This window comes from Crocuta crocuta, unplaced genomic scaffold (genome assembly GCF_008692635.1).
Source record: "Crocuta crocuta isolate KB4526 unplaced genomic scaffold, BGI_CrCroc_1.0 scaffold352, whole genome shotgun sequence".
NCBI classification, from domain to species: domain Eukaryota; kingdom Metazoa; phylum Chordata; class Mammalia; order Carnivora; family Hyaenidae; genus Crocuta; species Crocuta crocuta.
In genome coordinates, this window is record NW_027532169.1 from 3796672 (window position 1) to 3821415 (window position 24744).

Genomic DNA, 24744 nt, shown 5'->3' on the forward strand with positions numbered 1-24744 from the left:
GATCATGACCTGAGCTGAAGTAGAACACTTACCTGACCGAGCCATCCAGGCGCCCCAGTACATTTAAAAACAACAGAACTGGGGCGCCTGGGTGGCTTAGTCGGTTAAGCGTCCGACTTTCGCTTAGGTCATGANCGACTGTGGCTTCTGCGTTCTAGTTCCTATTTAACACCTTGCCTCTTTGGGGGGAGAAATGAATCTCTCTTCAGCCTCACTGATGTCTGACACCTTGTCAACTTTCTAACTCACAACTTCCATTAGTGGGGGCCAGAGGAGGGAGATCATGAAGTAACTTGGCCCAAAAGATTTTTCCTTCCTGTTCCTGATGGGCCGCTGGAATCAAAGGATCGAGGAGGCAGTGTTCATATGAAGCCAAAGCAGAGATTGTTACAACCGCCATACAGAATTTCTGCCTCGTGGCTGAGTGCCGCTAGAGCCCATGTTTGCTGCCTCTCTGCAATCCTTCGCATCTGTATCTTGAGTAGGGGTGAGGGGGAGTCAAACCGGGCTTGATGCAGAGGAGTAGGCTCCCTGCAGGCCAGCCTGGGGTGGGATGCTTCTGGGTGCTGCCACTTGTTCTGGAAAGCATGTCTGTCTCTGTCTTGCTGTTTCCTTCTTCTCTTTTCCAGATGATTGGTGATCAATCTCTCCGCCTGCCGATACGAGAGCGGTGAGCGCCGGCCCTTGAGGGATCCACAATGGGGACCCAGTGGATTACTCTCAAAGGGTTGGGAAGGGGTCAACTTTCCCGTGGGGGTGACAAGGCGGTGACTCCAAATCTTCCAGTTTCCTTCACCCAGCTCAATTAACTGTTGGAGGAAGGGAATCTCACTCCAAGAAGATACGGGTTTTGACCACAGTGGTACCTTCCTCAGTTCTCTATAGTTCTTGTGTAGGGTTACTTGGGAATCTGATTGTAGAGAAGGGTTGTAGGTCCTTGTTAGAGCAGCGTTATTGTCATTATATAATTCCGAATTTGAATTTTTTAGACTGCTCCTGACTTCCCTCGTCACTTGCAGGCACTTCTTCCTTTCCAGACCCTGGAAGTCATTTGTGTTTGTGTTGGAGTGAACTCTCTCTTACAAATGCTAACAGGGACTGGGAAAGAAGGATGTGAGAGCATATATGTGGTTTTTTTTAATGTTTTACTTATTTTTGAGAGAACGTGCACCAGCAGGGGAGGGGCAGAGAGAGCGGGGGACGGAGGATCCGAAGTGGGCTCTGTGCTGAGAGCAGAGAGCCTGATACGGCGTTCGAACTCACGAACCATGAGACTGCGACCCTAGCTAAAGTCGGACACTCAGTTGAGCCACTCAGGAGCCCCAACATATATGTGGTTTTGAAATGCATTGTATACTTTTTTTCTGTTACCTTTCTAGTTAAGCTTGGCCCTGGCTAATGTTAAGGATTAGTTTACATTCCCTGAACACTCAGTGCGTAGTGTTTGGAGGAAAGCCAGAAGCCTACTTCCTGGCACGGGGAAGCCAGGGCAGGTAAAACATCCTTCCCAGATAACCTTCTGCGGGGTTCCCTGGGTATAGGCTGTATTCCTCAATAGCTCTCCATGTTTCTTTCTTGGCAATGGTGTGTCCAGACCAGGCAAGATGGCTTCTGGTCCCAATGAGCTGAGGTGTCTCTCTTCAGCATATGGTCTAACGCGGTCCGAGAGCATCTAGAAACATAACCTCCCCACCCCATGCTCCTTCCCTACTTCTGGGGCTAACAGGCCTTCCTTTCTCCAACTCCATGGCCAGTGCGTAGGGCTGCCCAGCAGTATGGCCTGCGAGAGGGAGGAGAATCCAATGACTGGACTCTCTACTGGACGGACTACTCGGTGTCGCTGGAGAGGGTGATGGAAATGAAAAGTTACCAGGTATCTGGGGCACAGCTGGTCCTCTGTACACATGTGGCATCTCTCCATCGGGTTCCCACTTTTAGGGCTGTCCACGAGGGGGATCTCATGGGTTCTCCCCTGGTCCCCATTATTCATGAGTTCTGGCTTCCTTCACAGAAAATAAACCACTTCCCTGGGATGAGTGAAATCTGCCGCAAGGACTTGCTGGCCAGAAATATGAGTCGCATGTTAAAGATGTTCCCGAAGGATTTCCACTTCTTCCCCAGGACCTGGTGTCTTCCTGCCGAGTGAGTGCCTACCTGTGCGTCTTCTCCCCTCCGCACCCCCAATTTACATTTCCATCTTGCTCCTGCTTCCCTGGTACTACTTGCCCTTCCCAAAGGGTCCTCCATCTCCCTCTCCTTTTCAGGAAGAGAAGGGATAAAGGGTGTGTGCAAGGTTGAGAAAACACAAGGCTCTGCTATAAAAAATTGGATGACATCTAGGGGCTGGCTGCCTTGGAGCCTGAGCCCGTAGCTGGGATGAGAATTTGTTCTGACCCTGAACGCTGTTGATTTTGAACTTGTGCCAACCTTTTAACTGTGCCGTTTCTGAATTTGTAAGGACCGTGAGCACTTCTGGAGGGAGTGAGATAATGGTTAGTGCCCAGGTTGGGAGCAGGAAGGGACACCATGGATGGCAGCCAGCCTTTCCCCATCTCCCGTCTCACTTTGCCCGTCTTGAAAGTGGGCATCCCTTCTTGGTACACACGATGCTCTGGGCCACACCACCAAGAAATGGAAGAAATGTGAGATGACATGAATGTCACCTGAGTACAGTCTAGTCTCTGGGATGAGGCGGAGGGGAGAGAAGCGTTGCCAATGGAATTATATTCACATAGCGAGAATCCTACTCTGTCCTATGCATCCAGTGCTTTTTCCTTTTTTTGTTTTTTAATGTTTATTTTTGAGAGACAGAGAGAGCGAGAGCATGAGCAGGGGAGGGGCAGAGACAGAGAGGGAAACAGAAGATCCCATGCGGGCTCTGCTCTGAGAACGGAAAGCCTGATGCAGGGCTCAAATTCACGAACCCTGAGGTCATGACCTGAGCGGAAGGGGGGCACTTAACCCACTGAGCCACCCAGGTGCTCTCCCAGCGCTTTTCCAAACCAGGAGCTCCAGGATTCCCAAACTTCCTTAGCTTGTCTGGAACAACTTTCCGGACTTAGTAGCAACTCAGAATGAAACGTGTTTGCCTTTAAGCGAGGGGCCACATCCAGATTTCATGGCCATTGAGGAGCATTGCAGTGAAGTGACTTCTCCAGTGGTCACAATGCAAATTAAAATGCAAGACAAGAAGTGTAGCAGGACTTAGATTTATAGCGCGTCAGTATATTTCTTCCGAATATACTGTCTTCAGAGTGAAAAATAGTATTTGCGCCTTGATGTGACCAGGGCAGAGCTGAAGCCTAGAGTAGGGGACGAGACTGATTGGTCCAAGGTCACAACGCTTGTCAGGATGGAACTCCATGTCTCCTACCTGCAGACCCAGACCCAAAATACTCCCATCACAGCCCTGTTCAACGGGCATGTAATCAACCACCATACAAGACAGTGTCATTACCCCCATGGCGTAGATGACGGAACTGAGGCTTAAAGAGGTCAAGTCCTTGCAAAGCGTTACACAGCCTGTGAGTGGTGCCGCCTGGGTTTAAACCCCGGCCTGAGTTCCCTCCAAAGCCCACCCTCTCTCCACCGTGCGCGCGTGTGCATGGCTGTGTCTCCTATTCCCAGATCTCCTTAGTCTGTGTCTGTCAACTCTGAGGCTTTTTCATATTAGAGAGCTTTAGTGGTTTTTTTCTGTTTTGGTTTTGGTTTTGTTTTTGTAAAGAGCTAGGCTTCCCTTTCACTGCTCCCCAGCTAAAGGCGTATTTCATTCCCTTCCTGCCGCTCTGGTAGCTGGGGAGATTTACAGAACTACAGCAGGTCAAGAAAAAATAAGACCTACATTTGTAAGCCGGATTCGGGCTGCCAAGGGAGAGGTATATTCATCACCCGGACGGTGAAAGATATCAAGCCAGGCGAGGATATGATCTGTCAACTCTATATTTCAAAGGTACTTCTTCCTTGGGATTATTTATTTCCTGCCGAAGCAACCTCAGGCTTTAGCTCCACTGGACTGTGGGAAATGAGGGAACGGGGGCCGGCTGTGGGGGCAGAGCCGATAGGGGGCAGTCCTATCGTCTGCCCTAGAAGTTGTCAGAGCGAGTCTTCTGACCAGGGATGTGACGCGTGCCTGGGCTATAGCATCTCTCACTCTTATGTCCTCATAGCGGGTGTGGCCTTACTAGGCTGGCCTGTGTCCTCTACCAGATGCCAGCCTGAGGGCACCTTTGGTCTGTGGGTGCCCCGCTTCCTTTGGGAGAGGGGAAGAGTCCTGGAGAGATCATGGTGAACGGCTTCACTCCATGGCTGGAGGTCAGAGGTCAGAGTGGTATAGCCCGCTGCAGGGAGGGAGCCCTCTAGAGCATGCGCTGATCGGAAAGGACTGGCCAGGCCTGAAGGAAGATGATGACAATATGTCCCTCATCACAGGACTTTGTAAGGGCACTTCGTTTGGGTGCCAGATCTCCAGGAGGTGGTGACTTGTGCCGTAGGAAACGGAGGCACAGTGTGGTTTAGTGACTTCCACAGGTCAGGTCCTCCGGTCCTCCCTAGCCCGGGACCAAGCCTGCGCTCTGCAGTACCCGGAAAAACCGAGAGGAGGCGCTGATCTTCAAGTCTGACTCTCCCTCCTGAAGCCTGTGTGATGTCTGTTCCCTTCCCACAGCCCTTTATCATTGACGGGTTCAAGTTTGACCTACGGCTTTACGTGCTGATGACATCCTGTGACCCGCTCAGGATTTTCGCATACAAGGAAGGCCTAGTGCGCTTCGCCACTACCTCTTATTCCCATCCTTGCACAGACAACCTGGTGAGCTCAGGAGACCCGCCCCCTCCCCCTCCTCCCCCAGGGGGACGAAAAGCCCCACTTAAATCCACCTTCTTAAGACGCTGTGGATGCGGCTGTCGTTTGTGGAACACTTAACTACGTGCTGGGTTGCATACGCCCTCTTCATTTGGCCCCCAGAAATAGGGATCCTCAACTCCGTTTTGCAAACATGGAAATGAAAACTCCAGGTAGAAGGAACTTTTTGGAGGTCACAGATCTAGGAAGAGATGGGGCTGGGACCTGCGACCAGGGCTGCCCTGGCCGCAAAGCTAGCTAGCACTCCAGAGCTGCAGGGCTTAAGGAGAGAGAAGGCCAAGAGCGAGCTCTGAACCCACACCCTCAGACCCCCCCGCCCAGGACTCCTGAAATGTGCCTCAGGCAGTGAGCCCCCCAGTCACAGGAGGGGCTGGACTCTCTTCTGCCCCAGGCTGCAGGATACCACTTGACTTCCTCTGTTTTGCCCCTTTAAGCCAGCGGGAGCCCTCCCCTGTCGTTTCCATCTCTCTAAGCCCTTGGGGCCCTGGGAGGGCAGGGAGAGGAAGCCGGAGACCCACAGACTTGCGTCTCTCTGTCCCCAGGACGACGTGTGCATGCACCTGACTAATTATTCCATCAACAAGCACAGTTCCAATTTCATCCGAGACTCTCAGGCCGGTAGCAAGAGGTAAGGAAGCCCCTGCGCTTCTCTCTCTCGTGCGCCCTACCAGGCTCAGACCCATCGTCTGCGATTCTACCCAAAGGCCATCAGGCCCCCTCGGTGTTTCCATCGTGGGTCACATGGGCTCAGAAACTATTTCTTGGCCTCTGTAGTCTCTGCCCTTTGGCTGTTAATCATTAAAAACAGGCTACCTTGTAAACCCCAGGAGGTTGGGAAGAGGAGAGATAAATGTGTGCTGGTTCTCCAGCAGGACACGCACACGCGCACATGCGCGCGCGCGCGCCAAAACATATGCTTGTTACACTGGGCCCTTCTGAGATTTCCAAACCAATAGATGTTTATCGATTGCTAGGCTGCCATGGGAGAAGGACGTGTCAGGCAGATGTTCCTTTGGCCTGTGGTTTCCTGGGGTGTCGCTCCAACAGAGATTCTCAAATGATAGTCGCAATGTGCGCGGCACGTGTGGCATGACTGTGGTTGGCCGGCCACAGATCCCTGAGACCCCCCCACCCCCCAAGAGCGAGGAAATGAGAGGAATGCTGGAGTGCCGGAGTGCCTTCCCAGTTACTACAGTCATGTGATCGTCTAATCCCATCTCACTGGAGTTTTATTTAGGAAAAGAGGGGAGCTGAAGGAAGTGAGCATGCCAGGCACAAGGGGAGGGAAAGCCTATGGAGGTCTTCTGTGTGATGGGGCCCGTGTGGGGTGGGAGGGGGCTTCAGGAACATCTTTTCCCCCCCGTGCATCTTCAGAGCACTAAGACAGAAGCATTCAAATCCGCCCTTTGTAGGTGGCGAACAATGAGTTAGGTACTGTGTCCATTTTACAGACCAGGAAACTGAGGTCTGGGAGAGGTTAAGCTGCCCAAGGCCCCACAGCTGTCAATGCTAGAGCAGGATGAGAAGGTGGGTTCGCCAGATTCCAAGGTGCATGCTCCGTCCCCTGCGCGAGGCTTCAAAAGGCTGCTAAACGCGCCGTCGGTTTGGCTTCAGAGCATCAGAGAGGCGCGTGAGATTTCACAAACTTCCGTGGTGGCCAGGTTCCCCAGAGCAAATGGAAAATCGCCAGCTGAAGGCTGCTCGAAGGGGAAGCCTCCCCTGTTTTCGAGGGCGCCAGTGCAAGCCTCTCCTGAAGCCCTTCCACCCCTGCTCTGCTCCCCACCACGGGCACCAGCTCACCTCGGTAGGTTGAGGGACGGTGTCCGGGAGGCCTGGCTTTCAGTCCCGGCCCTGAGTCCTGCCAGCTCAGGAAGTGTGGGAAGCTCTCTTCGTCTCTCTGAGCCTCTTTCTGATAGGGGCAGTGAGTGCCCTGCCCTGCCCTCCCCTGCCCTGCGTGCCCTGCCCACCTCCGAGGTCACACCACCGTGAGACCCAAATGACCTGTGATAGCTGCGGGGACAGGGCTCTGGTTACTGTGACTTTCCCTAAGGGCCCTCATTTCCCTGCTCTTAGGGGAAGACAATAGGCTTTGGGCCCTGAGGCCACAACGGAGGGCTGTTAGGGGTGCCGGGACTGAGGTATGAATGTGGAGTATAGTTCTGCCACCCCGCATCCCCCTTCCTCCTCCTTCCTCTGTTTCCTCACCTCTCTTTCCCCCACCCCAGGCAGGCCTCGCCCCTCGCTCCCACCCCATCGTTCAAGACTGCTTCCCCTGCCCAGCTGCCCCGTCTCTGCCTCCTGACCTGTGGGATTAGGGAGTTTGGTGTCATTGAATCCTGAAGGTTCTTCCTTCAGATGTCCCTGTGTCCCTTCCTTTCCACCGGACCCAGACCTCAGACCTGATGGGCTGCTCGGCCTCCTGGCTCTTCACCCTAAATCCAGGCTTTAACCTCTCTGTACCTCATCTCTAAAGTGACATAGTAATCGGGGCGCCTGGGTGTGGCTCAGTCGGTTGAGCATCCGACTTCGGCTCAGGTCGTGATCTCCCGGTTCACAGGTTCAAGCCCCACACTGGGCTCTGTGCAGACAGCTCAGAGCCTGGAGCCTGCCTCCGATTCTGTGCCTCCCTTTCTCTCTGCCCCTCCCCTGCTCGCGCTGTCTCTGTCTCAAAAATAAATAAACATTAGAAAAATAAAAAATAAAATGACTCTAAACTAGGAATACTACCTGGCCAGCCTCAGACCTGCCGTTAAGGACCTACTGAGATGACATGTGTGAATAGGCTTCAAAAACAATAACCCCCATGCAGGTGGACGCTGTTGTGTATTCTGTATACAGTAGTCCCCTTAGCTGTGGTTTCACTTTCCGCGGTTTCAGTTACCTTCGGTTAACTGCGGTCCAGGGGCAGATGTTCTCCTTCTGACGGGTCGTCAGAAGGTCAGTAGTAGCCTAATGCTATGTCACAGTGGCCATGTCATTCACCTTGTGTGTCTCATCAGGCTAGTCATCTTCTCTCACATCGTCTTCATAAGAAGGGTGAGCACGGGGGCGGGGAGGCGCCTGGGTGGCTCAGTGGGTTAAGCATCCGACTTCGGCTCGGGTCACGATCTCATGGTTCACAAGTTCGAGCCCCACATCAGGGTCCATGCTGATAGCTCAGAGCCTGGAGCCTGCTTCAGATTCTGTATCTCCCTCTCTCTGCGCCCCCCCCACCGCTTGTTCTCTCTCTCTCTCTCTTTCAAAAATAAATAAAAACATTTAAAAAGACTTTTAAAAAATTAAGCTTTATCATAGATGTGTATGTATAGGGGAGACATACTACATGTAGGGTTTGGTACTGTCCGTGGGTTCAGGCATCCCCTGTGGATAACGGGGGGACTTCTCCACTCGTTACTTCCACACCAGTGTGGCTCCCAGGCGCCTAGAGCATCAAGTTCAAACCCTTCTGCTCAGTCTCCCTTCAACTGAACCACACATTGCCTGGTCGTTCATTTGACCAGACGCCACTTTCAACATAAGTTATCACTGCGACACTAATAGTCAGCCTTCTATTTGTTGAGGAATTGCCATTTGCCAGGCACCGCTGTAAGGAATATTCACACCTCAGCCCATTTAACCCTCGCCACAACCCTCTAAGGTAGGAATTATTATTACCATCCCCACGATTTTGCCCTTTAGGAAACAGGTGTAGAAGGTCAAGCTACTTGCCCAAGGTCACATGGCAGGGAAGTGATGGAGCCAGAATTAAACTCCTGAGTCGACCCTCAGCCACAAGGCCATAGTCTGCGCAGTTTGCTCCAAGGGTTTTACCTGGTCGCTCTTTTGTTCACCTTCCATATCTAGGCCTTGCTCGTTCCCACTTTTCCATCTTTGCTCAGCTCCAACCAGAATCGCGGAGAACATCCTCGAAGGCCCTTCTGGCTCACTAAGCCTCCATGCTGCCTTCTCTGATCTGGTTCTAGGTTCTGGTGCAGCCATATAACCCCTGCGAAAGCAGTTGTGTCTGTGGGCCTCTGGGTCCTCATTTCATCAGAAGAGAGGATTGGGTCCCATGTCTAAGGACGGACTATGGAATCGGAGTCAAGCCACCCGCCTTCCCATTTCTGGACCCCCACCACCCTCTGGTCGATGTCAGCCTTGGCCTGTAATGCTCTTGGTTTAGTGCACATGCTTGTCTTGTGTCCTCACTTGTACTTAAGTCCCTTGAGGGTTAGAGTGGTGCCCTGGCCTTCTGGGCGCCTCCCGTGTCGCCGAGCAGAGTCCTTCTTTCCTTCTCTCTCTCCTTTTTCCTTTGCTCTTCTTCCTCTTCCCCACCTTCTGAGGTGACCCGCTTCTTATACTGACTGCCTTACCTGCCCCCCAAGCCCCCCATCCCCAGCCTGAGGCCAACTGCACCCCCAGTGAGCTCCCCACCAGGGGCACGCTCAGCAAGAACCGCAGAGGGGAAGACAGAACAATGGGAAGTCTGTCGGGGCTCGCGGGCAGAGACCAGGCCCTCTTCATCTTTCGAGGTGCCTGGCACATCGCCGGCGTGTTCAATTGAATTGGCTAACCACTGGGCGTTATGAAATTACACGATAATGTATATTCATTGTGATGTGCCCAAGTCATCAAGATGAGGTTATGCTATGATTTGCAATGTCTGTTACAAGAAGGCAGGGAAGTGGATAATCTATTTTGGGAAAATTTATTTCCCAATTAGGCAAATTAAATACACTTTTTGTGCACTTGAATGGACTGGCTTCAAGCGATCTGGAAAATTCATTTATGTGCAATACTTTATACCCTGACAGTGGTGGGTAGGGGAGGTGGGCCTCTGTGTTGAGTGGCCTTTGTTCATCTGTCTTTATATAAATGCATCCTTGGTTATTTCATATGTGTGTTGACTCCCCAAAGTGTCCTTAGCTCCCCATGACCGCAGGATCCGTTTCTTGGGGTCCTTTCACTGCATGAGTTTCGCAAGTACAGCAGACCCTTTGACAATGTGTGTGCCAGAAAGCTGGCTCTCCCTGCTTTCTCCATTTTGACGCCATTGACCGGGGTTCCGTGAGCTCTTTGCATGGCCTTGTGAGCCCACGTCCCCCATCTTATTCTTCCCTCTGCTCTTCACGCCCCCGTGTCCCTTCCTCCCACGTTCCTGCTTCGGCTCTGCGTGCACACGCGCGTGCGCCTGAGCGGGCGGCTGTGTGTCCCCGCCATTGCCTCTTAGACCTTCCAGACTTGCCTTCTCTGTACCGCCCAGCTCCGAGCTGACCAGAGCACCCCTTTAGACGTCTCCTCCCGAACCTCTCCACATGGGGCAGACACCCACTGATCTGGGGAGTGGGGAGAGCAGCCTGTGACTGAGGGGTTCCTGGGATGTGAGACGTTCAGTTCTCGAATCAGGACTGTCCTGCTTTGCCTGGGAGAGTTGGTAACCCTACCTGTGACAATGCCCTGGGGCTGCCTTTTCCCCTGTGGAAGGCCCTAAAACAGAGTGCCTGTGAATTCGTTGATTTATTTTAGTTTTTTTAAATGTCTTTATTGGATTTTAAGACAGAGCCAGAGAGTGAGCGGGGGAGGGGCAGAGAGAGAGGGAGGCACAGAATTGGAAGCAGGGTCCAGGCTCTGAGCTGTCAGCACAGAGCCTGACGCGGGGCTGGAACCCACGGGTCGTGAGATCATGACCTGAGCTGAAGTCGGATGCTCAACCAACTGAGCCACCCAGGTGACCCAGAGTCCCTGTGAATTTAGTGTCCCCAGAATCCCCTCAGATGGCTTGGGTGGGACCCGGATACTGGCATTTTTAAAAGGCTCCCTGTGCGTCTCTAATGAACACCAAAGGCTGAGAAGCCATTTGCCATCAAAGCACAACCAGAGTGTAGGACGTTGGGTTTATTTATTTATTTATTTATTTAAATTCGTCTATTAAACTTTCCACCCAGAATACCTAGTCCCTGCCCCAGCCTCATGGGCGTTTTCTGAGTCACGGTGAAAGTGCCCAAGCCAGGTCTTATATGTCATTGCATCCCCACCCCCTTCAGGGCTGTTGAGGCTCAAGGACTGTGGCTCCTGCGGTCCCCTTCTGAGCTGACCCAACCCTGCGGCCGCCCTGTGGCCTGGGTGCCCATCCCCATTAACTCCAGGGGCTTAACTTCTCCAGCAGTTTCTGGCGTCCAGCACGAGACGGCCTTGGGTGACCAGCGGCCGACTGCCTTGCCTCATGGCCTGTGCTTGCCTTCCAGGAAGCTCTCCACCTTCAACGCGTACATGGAGACCCATGGCTACAACTTGGAGCAGATCTGGAGAGATATCGAGGACGTCATCATCAAGACGATCATCTCTGCCCACCCCATCGTCAAGCATAACTACCACACCTGCTTCCCCAACCACACTCTCAACAGCGCCTGCTTTGAAATCCTGGGCTTTGACATCTTGCTGGACCACAAACTCAAGCCCTGGCTGCTGGAGGTAGAGGGTTGGGGTGAGGGCTGAAAACTGGCCGCTCTCACTGGGGTCTGCCCGGGTCAGGCTCATCCCTTCATCCCTGGCTCAGCCCCCGCTCCTTTGAATCAACCTCCCGGCCAGGCCAGTTTATCCAGCTGCCGGTGCTTGCTGCCTGGGGCTCCTCCCTTCGCTGAGAAGTGGCCACCAGAGGGGGGTAGATGGCCAGGGATTGGAGAATTCCTTGCGCCTTCTGGAAGTACTCCAGACCTGGAAACTTGGATCTCAGGCACAGAAAGCCTCTGAAGACTGCTTTGTCTTTTGTAATAGAATCGTCTCCCAGAAAGGGGGTGGTGTTCATCAAAACTGGGTGATGATGTTAAGATCAGACAGGAGCTACCAGGGCTGGCTGTCGGGCTTGGGCCACTCAGTTCCAAGCACTGACAGAGTGGCCTGGCGTCCGTGGCGGAGGGAATGGGTGGAGGGCCACCCAGCGGGTTTCCTGTGTCCCCTAGGCCCACGGCAACAAGGGGGGCCATTCACGAGGTGGGGGTGGAGGAGTGAGGTGCCAAGTCAGAGGTGCTGGGGCCAGCTGGCATGGAGTCGGAGCCAGTCTGCAGAGGGGAGACCCAGAATCACGAGTCACATTCCTGGGACCTTGTCTTTCCTCCATTCCCAGCCCTTTTCCCAGGTATAGGTGGGAAGGAGAATATGGCTGTTTGGAGCCCTTATACAAAGAGCAGAATCGGCCACCAGGCGCAGGCCTTCAGAAGCTGCTAGAAATCTTTAAATGTTACCTAGGGCATCTAAACAATGAGGAATCCTCTCCCTCCTCTCACCTCCTGTCTCACCCTCAATCCTGCTCAGGGTCCCAAATGCATCACTGGTTGCTTCCCCACCTCCCAGCCTGGCCCTTTCAACCGCCCCCTTCCATCCACTCTATGGAATGGCATGTGTGTGAGACAGCGCGCATGCCAGGGGCACCCCTGATGCTTCTCAAGAGGAAAGGGCTGATGGGGCACCTGGGTAGCTCAGTCGGTTCAGCGTCAGATTTCGGCTCAGGTCGTGATCTTGCGGTTCGTGGGTTCGAGCCTGCATCTGGCTCTGCACTGTCAGTGTGGAGACTGATTGGGATTCTCTCTTCTTCCCTCTCTGTCCCTCCCTTCTCCTTCTCAGAATAAATAAATAAACCTTTAAAAAATCATTTTAAAGAAAAGAGGAAAGGGCTGGCATAAAAGCTGGTTAAACTAGAGGATGTTCTGATTTCTCACTCTGGCTTCAGTTTGTTTTTTTTGTTTTTTTTTTTTAATGTTTATTTTTGAGACAGAGAGAGACAGAGCTTGAGGCGGGGAGGGGCAGAGAGAGAGGGAGACACAGAATCTGAAGCAGGCCCCAGGCTCTGAGCTGTCAGCACAGAGCCCGACATGGGGCTCGAACCCACGAACCGTGAGATCATGACCTGAGTAAGCGAAGTCGGACGCTTAACTGACTGAGCCACCAGGCGCCCCTGGCTTCGGTTGGCTTCAGTGCAGACCTCCTCTCCCTGTCTGTCCCCCTCACCTGGTAGCCGGGGCCCCAAGCTGGGCTGGGGCAGCCCCCTGGGGGTGGCATTCTGGCATTGCTCCCTGCTTCCACTCTGGACTGCCCAGCACCCCCCCGTCCCACTCCTGCCTTCACAGGTCAACCACTCTCCGAGCTTCTCCACCGACTCCTGGCTGGATAAAGAGGTGAAAGACAGCCTGCTCTATGACACTTTGGTCCTGATCAACCTGGGAAGCTGCGACAAAAAGAAAGTCTTAGAAGAAGAGAGGCAACGGGGCCGATTCCTGCAGCAATGTCGTTCTCGGCAGACCAGGTACAGAGGTGTTCTCTCCCCGTGGAGACCCCGTTCTCTCTGACTGCCCTGCTCACAGTCAGACCGGCCTGTCCTGGTCCTCCACGGCCCCCTGGTTATGTGGCCTTCTGGCCACTTCTCTGAGCCTCAGTGTTCTTTCTGTGAAATGGAGCCCGTGATACATAAGGTGGAATTGTATGAGATACGTGTGTAAAAGGTTCATCACAGTGCCCAGGATCTTAGTGTGTGTTAGAGATGGTAAAGAGCCTTGACTGGAGTTGCGGAGGCGGGGGGGGAGGGGTGGTCAAGATGAGGGAAGGTGGCTAAAAGCTACAAACTTCCATTTATAAAATAAATAAGTCATGGGGATGTAATATAGGGCATGGTGACTATAGTTAGTAAGACTGTGTTGCATATTTGAAAGTTGTTTAGAGGCGCACCTGGGTGGCTCAGTTGGTTAAGCATCTGACTTTGGCTTACGTCATGAGCTCGCATTGGCTCCTGAGTTCGGGCCCCACGTCCGGCTCTGTGCTGACAGCTCGGAGCCTGGAGTCTGCTTCCGATTCTGTGTCTCCCTCTCTCTCTCTCTCACTCTGCCCCTGCCCTGCTCTGTCTCTGCACAAGCTCTCTCTCAAAAATAAACTTTTAAGAAAAAGTTTAAGAAAAGAAAGTTGCCAAGAGAACACATCTTAAATGTTCTCATCACAAAGAAGAACATTCTTGTTAACTACGTATGGTGACAGACGTAGACTTATTTGGGGGATCATTTCACAATATACATCAGTATCAAATTGTGCCGTACACCTGGGAAACAGACAGAATGGTGTAGGTCAATGATACCTCAATTAAAACAGGTCATCGCATTTAAAAAAAGGATCTTGCCCTGAGCTGGTCGGGAGGGAAGTCAGTTCTAACATATGATAGTCCTGTTTGGAAAATTAGCTTATATTTGCCAAAAGCGGCCGTTGGAACAGTTTTACCTTGAGCCTTTTTTTTTTTTTGTACCTAAAAAAAGGAGATTTAGTTACCGACAGAAGTATATCATGGGTATGAGTTCATTAAATATAATGTGAAGATTCAGGGATCACCAATCCAAAAATTAAAACCATTCCTTTGTTTTTACCGAAAGACCCATTGCTCTCTCCTGCCCCCTGTTACCTGTTGGCGGGAGCGAGCGCCCCCTCCTCCCTGAATGGCAGTATTTGCCTTTAAACAGGGGCCTTCATTCTGCGGAGTGATTCTAGTGTCTGAAGACTCTGCACTTGGTGGAAGAGATGCTTTTGTTGCTTTTCAGATCCCACGGAAGCCCCTCGACTCCCATGAGCAGAGCCAGCTGGTCCTTGGGGGTGGGGCTTCTGAAACGGAGGCGACAGTGCCTGTGTTCTGACCGCGCTGGGCCTCTCAGGGCACCCTGGCGGGCGCCCCGTCTTCCCTGTGAGGAGGGCGGCAGGTGGGCAGCGGGGGGTGTTGCATGGTCCCGTTGTGGGAGCTAAGGAGACGAAGCTTCTGGAAGGGGAACTGACGTGCACAAGGTCCCCCCGCCCGGAAGTGACAGGACTCGAGCCAGAGCCCAGTGAGTGTGCCGCTTGGGACTCCGGGCTGCCTTCCGCGGTTCCCAGCTCTCTCTAAACTGCTCAAGGAGGAGGCAGCCTCTGTTAGGGAGGAGCCGGGGGCCCCTCCCCTGAATCATCCTCTTCGTCATGGCTTGGCCCTGGATAAGCTCAGTGCTCTCAGTTTCCCTGCTGTAAAAGGGGTTTATCATTCCTCCCTCCCTGACCTCCACCTCCCCGTGGGGCTGCGAGGGAGAATGAGATCATCACAGCTCGTAAAAGCTCATCCAAGAAGCCCTGGAGTTTAGCAAAACACAAGCTGCCATCCTCCCGAAGAGGGGAATCAGGGCCGCGAAGGGGGAGGTGGCCGCCGTCCGCCTCCTCAGAGCCGTGTCAACGGGGAAATGGGATCTCATATGAGGAGCCACCTTGGGGAGCTGTCAGAAGGACTGTCCTAACCAGCGATTAGTGCCTCATGACGACAGCTGTCCCCAGAGGGCTAGAATCTCCTTCCTTTCAGGCCCACAGACACACACATCTATTTAGCAAATACTGGTTGACCACCTGGCCCCCAGATGACACTTGGCTTGGCACGTCCCTTCTAGAAAATCTACAGTAGCCCCGTATTCTGTTCCCCAACAGGATGGAGGAGGTCAAGGGTTTCCAGGCCGCGTGGTTGGAGAAAACTGAGCAGTACGAGAAGGAAAACTGTGGAGGGTTCCGGCTGATTTATCCTATTCTGAATTCGGAGAAGTATGAGAAGTTTTTCCAGGGAAACAACTCTCTCTTCCAGAATACTGTTGCTTCCAGGGCTCGGGAGGTGTATGCCCGGTAGGAAGGCTCTGGGTGACGTGGGTGGGTATTGGGGCGGGGGTGGACATTATACTTGACCTTTATAGGGTGACTGGCCTGGGATGGAAAGGAAGGTCTTTTTTATTATTATTATTTATAAAGTTTATTTATTTATTTAGTTAGTTAGTTTTTATTTATTTATTTATTTATTTTTATTTTTTTTAAATTTTTTAAATGTTTTTATTTATTTCTCGGAGAGGGAGAGAGACAGCGNGTTAGTTTTTAAATGTTTGTTTATATTTTGAGAGAGAAAGAGAGTGTGAGCAGGGGAGGGGCAGGGAGAGAGGGAGACACAGAATTGGAAGCAGACTCCAGGCTCTGAGCTGTCAGCACAGAGCCTGACGTGGGGCTCAAACCCACGAACCATGAGATCATGGCCTGAGCTGAAGTCGGAGGCTTAACCGCCTTAGCCACCCAGGCGCCCCCACAAGGAGGGTCTTTGAGCCTCAGTCCCCAACCTGGAAGTTGCCAGGGACAGATTTGCTTTAGTCTCACAAGGACCAAGAATTCTAAGATATCCTGCTGTGGGCGTTAAGTAGATATGGGACTGTTTCTAGAAACTCACCTCTGGGAGGGGAACCCTCACCCCAGTCCAGAATTCCCAGTCCCTCAGAACTAGCTCCTGAATTCCCACAGGCATGAAATCTAAGAGCTGGAAGGGACTCATCCTGTCTAGTCTAATCCCTCTCCATCACCTCGTTTTATGGAAGGGGAGGCCTGAGCACGGAAGGGGTCCCATAGGAGGTGATGACGAAAGAGAAATCAGAATCTCTGCCTCCTGACCCATGTGACCATGTTAGTCCCACTACATCATTGGCCAGAGAGGCCTGGGATATACAGTGGTCCAATATGGGGACCGCTTGGTTGGGCTGCCTGCCCAGACCCTCTTCCCGGCACCCGCCATGTGTGGCATTGAGCTGCAGGGAAGTGGGGACGGAGACAAGGGGGTGGAACCCTGTAGATCTTTCCCTGGATGCTCTTCCCCAGGCTGGGAATGGTCTGCTGGGAGGAATGACTTGCCCCTCCCCCTCCTGCCCTGTGCCCTGCAATCCCACGTGTGCAGGCCGGACACGCTGGGGGAGGTCGTGTGGAGCACTGCCCTCCCTTGCCGAGTCTCATCCACCCGTCGGGGACAGTCCCCACATTTGCAGCCTGCCCCTCACCTCCGCTGATGCTCGCCGTTCCTCCCGGACAGGCAGCTGATCCAGGAGCTGAGACTCAAACAGGAGAAAAAATCCTTCCAAATGAACGAGAAGAAGGCGGAGATGCAGGGGGAGTCGGCTGGCGAGCGAGCGAGAGGCAAGAGCACGAGGAGCCAGGGACAGAAACGACAGCAGGAACTCAAGGCCGCCGCCCCCGCCTCCAAACAAGTAAACTTGACAACGACGGGGAGGGGGGCCTGTGTGCCCAGCACCCTTCCCCGGCTGGGGCCGGTCCGCGGGGGGCTCCGGAGGCGACCACTGCTCAGAGCCCTGACGCATTGAAGGAATGGGGCTGCATGGAGGGCTGGGGCCTGGAGGGGCCTGGGGTGGGCAGGCCTGGAAGTCACGAGAAGCCCGGCATCCTTCAGACGACTCTCACTGGTCTGTCCTTCTTGCCTCCCCCGGTTGGGAGTAAAAGCAGCTGGGTGGCCGGACAGGATCCCCACGGAGGCCACGGGCTCCGGGACCACTGGGGTAGGAATGCCCCCCTCCAGCAGGCCAGGGGCACAGCTGGGGGGAGGGGAGCGCAGAGAAGAGCAGCGGGGAGGCAGGACCCTCACCATTACACGGGGTGACTGACCACAGCCGGGTCCTCCCAGCCTGCTCACTGCTCAGACTGTGGCCCGGCCCTTGGCCTGTAGGCCAGCTGTCCAGTTGACCGGCGATCCGAATCCTTGGATTCCCCCTCTCCGCCTCACTGTCCCTTCTGGCTCGGTGGAAAGACTCAGCTGGCCTTTTGTGGTCCATCTCCTTTGTCTCCAGCACTACAGGGACTGGAGTAGAGCAGGGTCTATCTTTGTGGGGTTCGTTGCTGTTGTTGTTGTTTAGAACTTTGTTGGGGTCATAGGCCCTCGGAGAATCTGATAAGAGCTCTGGAATCCCTTGCCATAAAGTATCCAAAGGTACAGTTTTAAAACTGCTGTCTTAAGTGGCTCAAAGTCCCCATGAAACTATCCATGAGCCCCCTAGGAGCCCCTGCACCCCAGGATGAGAACTGTGCATTAGAGACACTTTGATACCGTCTGCCTGCCTTCTCCTCCTCTCCTCCGTCGCACCTACCCTTGGTGCAGATGAATCTGGAAGTGGACACAGCCGGGTTCCCACTTTCCTCCCTTCCCAGAACCTCCAGCCATTGACGTTAGTGCCCTGCACACCTGACTTGCTCTTGAGCGTCAGAGATGCAAAAGGAAATGAGACCGACGGCTGCCCTGCCCCGGAGGCCCCCACGAAAGAGGCCGACCCTGTGCCCTGCAAGCCTCTATCTGCCAGACAGTACACCTCGGTGCCTGACCTGACGCACTCGAGCCTTCTCGGCTGCCCGGGGCTGGAACTCAGTGACGCCCTCTCCAGAATCAAGGAGGCCAAGTCTGCCTCCGCGGTGAACATATTCACCGATGACGCCGTGGTGAGTAGAGTGCTCTACCTCCCCCGATGGCTGAGCTCAGGGCGGCGGTGGGAGGAGCCTTTCTGGTCCCTTCTCTACCCCTGACTTACTATCTCTCTTTGAGTAAGTCACTGAAGCCTCGATTTCCCCACCGGGGAAGTCTAAGTTGTGGAATAGCATACCCTTAGGATCCAGAATGGACCCTTCCTCTTGAGGCTTTTCAAATGTTAATCAGAGTCAGTGACCACGACCAAGCACTGGGTCACGACTGTACTGTAGCTACCAGAAAATCTTCAGCATGTTGGGCCTTCGCTTGGTCCGAGTGCAGTAGAGAGTAGTGCATTGTTTTTCAAGTTTCTAACCGTAGCCCGCAGTAGAAATCCATTTCATTTCCTCTGAACATAGACACACACTGAAAAAAAGCTTCTAAAAAAGTTCTTAAGGGACACCTGGCTGGCTAAGTCAGTGGAGCAAGCGACTCGATCTCGGGGTTGTGAGTTCGAGCCCCACGTTGGGTGTGGAGATCACTTAAAGAATTCTTAAAAAATTAAAAGAAGTAAAGCTGTGCTTAGCCATACCACATACAGCGAGTCCTTTGCTATTTTGTGTTCCGTTCTGTTCTTTTCAAAATGCTAGTTACAGCCCACTAAATAAATTTCATAATTTATTAATAGTTTACAGCCACAGTTTAATAAGCACCTTTAAGAGAGTAGGCATTGGAGCTTCATGACGTGAGATTTTGCAGATATGAGATCCTAAAAGCATAGGCAGCAAAAGCAGGGGCACCTGGCCGGCTCAGTTGGAAGAGCATGTGGCTCTTGACCTTGAGGTCATGAGTCCGAGCCCCACGCATGTGGGGTATAGAGATTACTTATTAAATAAATAAATCAACAAACTTAAAAAAAAAAAGCCCAAATAGATAAGTGGGGGACTATATCAAACTTGAAGAATCAACAGAATGAAAAGGCAACCTGTGGAGTGGGAGAAAAAAACTTGCAAACCATATATCTGATAAGGGGTTTATATCCTGAATATATAAAGGACTCTCACAACTCAACAACAACAAGAATAAACTGATTTTAAAATGGGCAAAGGATTTAAATAAACATGTTTCCAAAGGGAAAGAAGCCAGTCATGAAAAAGGTAAATGCTGCCAGTGAGGTCTGTAAGGTATTCAAACTCTTTTTTTTTTTTTAATTTTTTAAAATGTTTATTTTTGAGAGAACGAGCAAGCACAAGTGGGGAAGGAGCAGAGAGAGAGGAAGACACAGAATCTGAAGCAGGCTCCAGGCTCCGAGCTGTCAGCACAGAGCTTGACCCATGAGCCATGGGGGGCTTGAACCCATGAGCCATGAGATCATGACCTGAGTTGAAGTCAGATGCTTAACCGACTGAGCCACCCAGGCGCCCCAATAGGGTATTAATATAACCCTTAGAAACACAAAATAGAATGTTGGTGGCCAGGGGTTGTGGAGTTATTTAATGGGGATAGAGTTTCAATTTTGCGAGTTAAAAAGGTTTTAGAGGTCTGTTGCATAGCAATGTGCATATAGTTAACGCTACTTACTGTACACTTAAAAATGGTTAAGATCAGGGTGCCTGGGTGGCTCAGTCTCTTGAGTGTCCAACTCTTGATTTTGGCTCAGGTCATGATCCCAGGGTTGTGGGATCAAGCCCCTTGTCGGGCTCTGAGCTGAGTGTGAAGCCTGCTTAAGATTCTTTCTCTCTCCCTTCGCTCCTCTCCCCCCACTCACTCTCTCTCTCTCTCTAATTAAATAAAAAAGGTTAAACTGGAGACACCTGGGTGACTCAGTTAAGCATCTGACTTCGGTTCAGGTCATGATCTTTCAGATTAAGGTTTTGAGCCCTGTGTCGGGCTCTGGGCTGACAGAGCCTGCTTCGGATTCTGTGTCACCCTCTCTCTGTCCCTCCCTTGCTCATGCTCTGTCTCTCTCTCTCTGCCTCAAAAATAAATATTAAGAAAAAATTTTTTTAAAAGGTTAAAATGGTCAATCTTAAGCCGCGTGTGCACGCGCACGTGTGTGTGTGTGTGTGTGTGTGTTTATTTTACGGCAATTAAAAAAAGAATAAAGAGTATGCATTGGGATCTGACTGCCTCTGTTTAGATACTTGGATCCTGGAGTCTCCTATATGACTTGTGTCTAATTACTCTTATCTCCCTAAGCCTTAGATTCCTCATCTAAAAAAATGGCATTTTAATAATAATAACTGCAGAGGACTACTTTGAGGCTTAAATGAAAGAACTGACGAAAACGTTTAGGGACACCTGGGTGGCTCCGTCAGTTAAGTGTCTGGCTCTTGATTTGGGCTCCGGTCATGATCTCGTGGTTCATGGGATCCAGCCCCACATCCGGTTCTGAGCTGACAGCATGGACCCTGCTTGGGATTTTCACTTTCTCTCCCTCTCTCTCTGTCCCTTCCCAACTCACGTGAGCGCTCTTCACGCATGCTCGCTCTCTCAAAATAAATTAAAAAAGAGGAGAAAAATGTTTAGAGTGGTGCCTGCCACACAGGACGCAGGAGGCATTAGCTGTTATTTTAATATTACTGTGACTTAGTAGCCTGGGTGGCTCAGTTGGTTAAGCGTCCAACTTCGCTCAGGCCATGATCTCACAGTTCGTGGGTTCAAGCCCGGCATCGGGTTCTGTGCTCACAGCTCAGAGCCTGGAGCCTGTTTCTGATTCTGTGTCTCCCTCTCTCTCTGCCCCTCCCCCACTCGAGCTCTGTCACTCTCTCTCTGTCTCAAAAATGAATAAACTATAAAGAAAATATGTTACTGTGACAAGACTGTCTTTGTTCTTTTCTCATTAATCTAAGACTTAAAGTAGTACTGCTTAACTCTAAAGAGATTTTTAAAAAGTAAGGCAGCAACATTTTATTGTTTTTTTTTTCTTTTTTGGATTTCCTCTGCAGAGGGTTGGTTTAATAAAAATCCTTGGTTCGTGCAAAGCCTTTGTGTCTTTCATTTATTTATTTTTCCCTTTTATCTCTATGCTCATCTACCATTCTCCTATCTACCATCTTTTGTTAGTATGTTTCCTGGCAAAGTAGAGATTTTTTTTTTAATGTTTATTTTTGAGGGAGACAAAGAGACAGAGCGTGAGCAGGGGAGGGGCAGAGAGAGGACACAGAATCTGAAGCAGGCTCCAGGCTCTGAGCTGTCAGCACAGAGCCCGACACAGGGCTCGAACCCACAGACCGCAAGATCATGACCTGAGCTGAGTTAGATGCTTAAACGACTGAGCTACCCAGGTGCCCCAGTAGAGATTTATTTTTAATGCGTGCATTTAAACTTTATTTAAATGTGATTGGGTTATCTATCTCTTCTATGACCTAGCCTTTTTCTTGTTGAGCCCTGTTTTTTTCTTTTCTATTTTTAAGATTAAATTTGCAGGCATTGAAATGCTCGAAAATTTTTTAAAAGTTTACTTCCCTAAGTAATCTCTCCACCCAGTGTAAGGGTTGAACTTGAATCCAGAGTCACATGCTATTCTGACTGAGCCAGCCAGGCACCCTGACATGCTCAGATCCTAACTGTACCATTCAGACAAATAAACACGTCTATGTAACCTATATCCCTGTCACGGTGTAGAAACTTCTGACATTTCCAGAAAGTTCTCTCCTGTCCTTTCCCTGCCAATCGCCCCCCAGTCCTCTGTGTCCCTCATTCAAGGACAAGGGATCCTGACTCTGACTTTTTCGACCTTGGATATTTTGCCTATTCTAGAATTTTGTATAAATGGAATAAAATAGTACATATTCTTTTGTGTCTGTCTTCTTTAGCTCAACATTATATCTGAGACCCATTCATCTTGTTGGGTATATCAATAGTTGATTCTTCATTGCTGAATTATAATCTGTTGTACAAATCTACTGCAGTTTGTTTATCATTTTCCTGTTGATGGACATTTGGGTTGTTCCCAGTTTTTATTCTTTTATTGCTACTGTGATTAAAGTTTCTATGAACATTCCTGTACAAGTCGTTGTGGACACATGTTTTCATTTCCCTTGGGTAACTACCTAGGAGAGGTGTGCTAGGTAGTTAGGTCAAAGGGTAGATCTATCTAGAACTTTATAAGAAACTCCAGGGGCACCTGGGTGGCTCAGTCAGTTGAGCATCTGACTTCAGCTCAGGTCATGATCTAATAGTTCGTGCGTTTGAGTCTTATATTGGGCTCTGGGCTGACAGCTCGGAGCCTGGAGCCTGCTTCAGATACTGTGTCTCCCTCTCTCTCTGCCCCTTCCCTGCTCTCATTCTGTCTCTCTCTCTCCAAAAAATAAACATTAACAAAAAATTTAAAAACAAAAAAAAGAAACTCCAAAATATTTAAAGTGATTGTATCATTTGTACATTTCCATTAACAATGAATGAGAGTTCCAGTTGCTTCATTTTTATCCACCTTTGGGGGTATCTGGTTGTTGTTTTTTTTCTTTTTAATTTTAGCCTCTCTCATGGCTATTTGTGATTTCACTTTGTGGTTTTCATTTGCATGTCCCTGGTGATTAAATGTATTGAGCACTTTGTCAGTGTTAGTCATTCATATTATCTTTCTTTGTGAAGAGTCTGTCAAGGTTTTGCTTCCCTCTCTTTTAAAAATGAGGATTATTTATCTTTTTATTATTGACTTGTAGGAGTACTTTGTATATCCTGGAAACCTGCCTATTCTTCTTTTTTATTATTAAAAAATATCTTTAATCTTTATTTATTTTTAAGAGATAGAGACAGAGCATGAGCAGGGGAGGGGCAGAGAGAGAGGGAGACACAGAATCAGAAGCAGGCTCCAGCCTCTGAGCTCTCAGCACAGAGCCTGGCTCAGGGATCGAACTCGTGAACTGCAAGTTCATGACCTGAGCCAAAGTCGGATGCCCAACCGACTGACACCCAGGTGCCCCTATTCTTTTTCTTAATAGTGTCTTTGATTAGGGAAAGATTTTAATTTTGATGAAGTTTATCAATTTTTCTCTTACAGTTACTGCTTTCGCTTTCTGTGTCCTGTTTAAGAAATTTCCAGGTCACGGAGATGTTCTCTTAGTTTTTTCCCTAAAAGCTTTATAGCTTTAGCTTTGTGTATAGGTCCATGATCCATTTCAAATTAATTTTTGAGTGTGCTCAGAGATGGGAACCAGGGTTTGTTTTTCCCATATGTGTGGCTATTTTGAACACTTTTTTAAAAATTAAAAAAAAAAATTTTTTTAGAGAGAGAGACAGGGAGCCGGCAGGGGAGGGACAGAGGAAGAAAGAGGGAGAATCTTAAGCAGCCTCCACGCCCAATGTACAGCCTGATGTGGGGCTTGATCTCGTGACTATGAGATCAAGACCTGAGCCAAAATCAAGAGTCAGACTCTTCACCGACTGAACCACCCAGGCACCCCTCTCACACTATTTATTGAACAGACTTTCCTTTGGGGCGCCTGGGTGGCTCAGCAGGTTCAGCATCCGACTTCAGCTCAGGTCATGATTTCACCGTTGGTGGGTTCAAGCCCCTCGTAGGACTCTGTGCAGACAGCTCAGAGCCTGGAGCCTGCTTTGGATTCATGTCTCCCTCTCTTTCTGCCCCTCCCCTGCTCGTTCTCTGTCTCTCAAAAAATAAAATAAAAGCTTAAAATTTAAAAACTAAATAAACTTTTGGGACGCCTGGGTGGCTTAGTCGGTTAAGCATCTGACTTTCGCTTAGGTCATGATCTCGCAGTTCGTGGGTTCGGGCCCCGCGTCAGGCTCTGTGCTGACTGCCAGCTCAGAGCCTGGAGCCTGTTTCAGTCTGTGACTCCCTCTCTCTCTGACCCTCCCCTGCTCACGCTGTCTCTCTCTCTCTCTCCTAGAAATTAAAAAAAAAAAGTTTATTAAAAAAAACTAAATAAACTTTTTTAAAAAAGCAAGAAAGAATAGATTTTCCTTTGTCATTGAAATGCTTCAGCCCCTTGTAAATCCTGGTAAATTTGTTGTTGTTGCTGACTCTTCAGGATTTTCATGATAAACAATCATGTCACTTTCAAATAAAGGCGATTTTACTTCTTTCAAATCTTTATGCCTTTTATCTCTTTTTCTTGCCTTACTGTGTACTGTCCAGGATTTCTAGTACGATGTTGGAAACCTTGTCCTGTTTCCAGTCTTAGAGGGGAACGTTCAGTCTTTTATCATAAAGTATGATGTGGGGGCGCCTGGGTGGCTCAGGCGGTTAAGCCTCCAACTTCGGCTCAGGTCATGATCTCACGGTTCCTGGGTTCGAGCCCCATGTCAGGCTCTGTGCTGACAGCCAGCTCAGAGCCTGGAGCCTGTTTCGGATTTTGTGTCTTCCTCTCTCTTTGACCCTCCCCTGCTCACACTGTCTCTCTCTCTCTCTCAGAAATAAATAAAACATTTTAAAAAAAGTATGATGTGAACTATAGCGTTTTTGCAGATGTCCTTTATCAGGTTGGAGAAGGTTCACTTCAATTCCTAGTTTGGTGAGAGGTGGTTTTTTTTTTTTTTAATGTTTATTTCTTTATTTTGAGAAAGAGAGGGAGAATCCCAAGCAGGCTCTGTACTGTCAGCACAGAGCCTGTGATGGGGCTTGAACTCACAAGTGGTAAGATTGTGACCTGAACCAAAATCAAGAGTTGGGATGCCCAACCGACTG

General features: G+C 50.5%; 1 protein-coding gene across 4 annotated transcripts in view; it reads left to right on the forward strand.

Moving 5' to 3' along the window:
- The first annotated feature begins 629 nt into the window (after window positions 1-629).
- Window positions 630-24744, forward strand: part of TTLL6 (tubulin tyrosine ligase like 6) — a 33109-nt gene continuing 8994 nt past the window's right edge. For 3 of the 4 annotated variants that reach the window (XM_077776881.1, XM_077776883.1, XM_077776882.1), the window contains exons 1-10: window positions 1774-1873; window positions 2012-2142; window positions 3793-3949; window positions 4664-4807; window positions 5404-5489; window positions 11086-11311; window positions 12964-13139; window positions 15311-15499; window positions 16716-16890; window positions 17843-18127. In XM_077776881.1, coding sequence (XP_077633007.1) covers window positions 1853-1873; window positions 2012-2142; window positions 3793-3949; window positions 4664-4807; window positions 5404-5489; window positions 11086-11311; window positions 12964-13139; window positions 15311-15499; window positions 16716-16890; window positions 17843-18127 — 1590 coding nt within the window. In that variant the 5' untranslated portion in view covers window positions 1774-1852. Of the gene's footprint in view, window positions 671-1754; window positions 1874-2011; window positions 2143-3792; window positions 3950-4663; window positions 4808-5403; window positions 5490-11085; window positions 11312-12963; window positions 13140-15310; window positions 15500-16715; window positions 16891-17842; window positions 18128-24744 lie in introns of those variants that run through there. The other variant, XM_077776885.1, reaches the window with a different exon arrangement.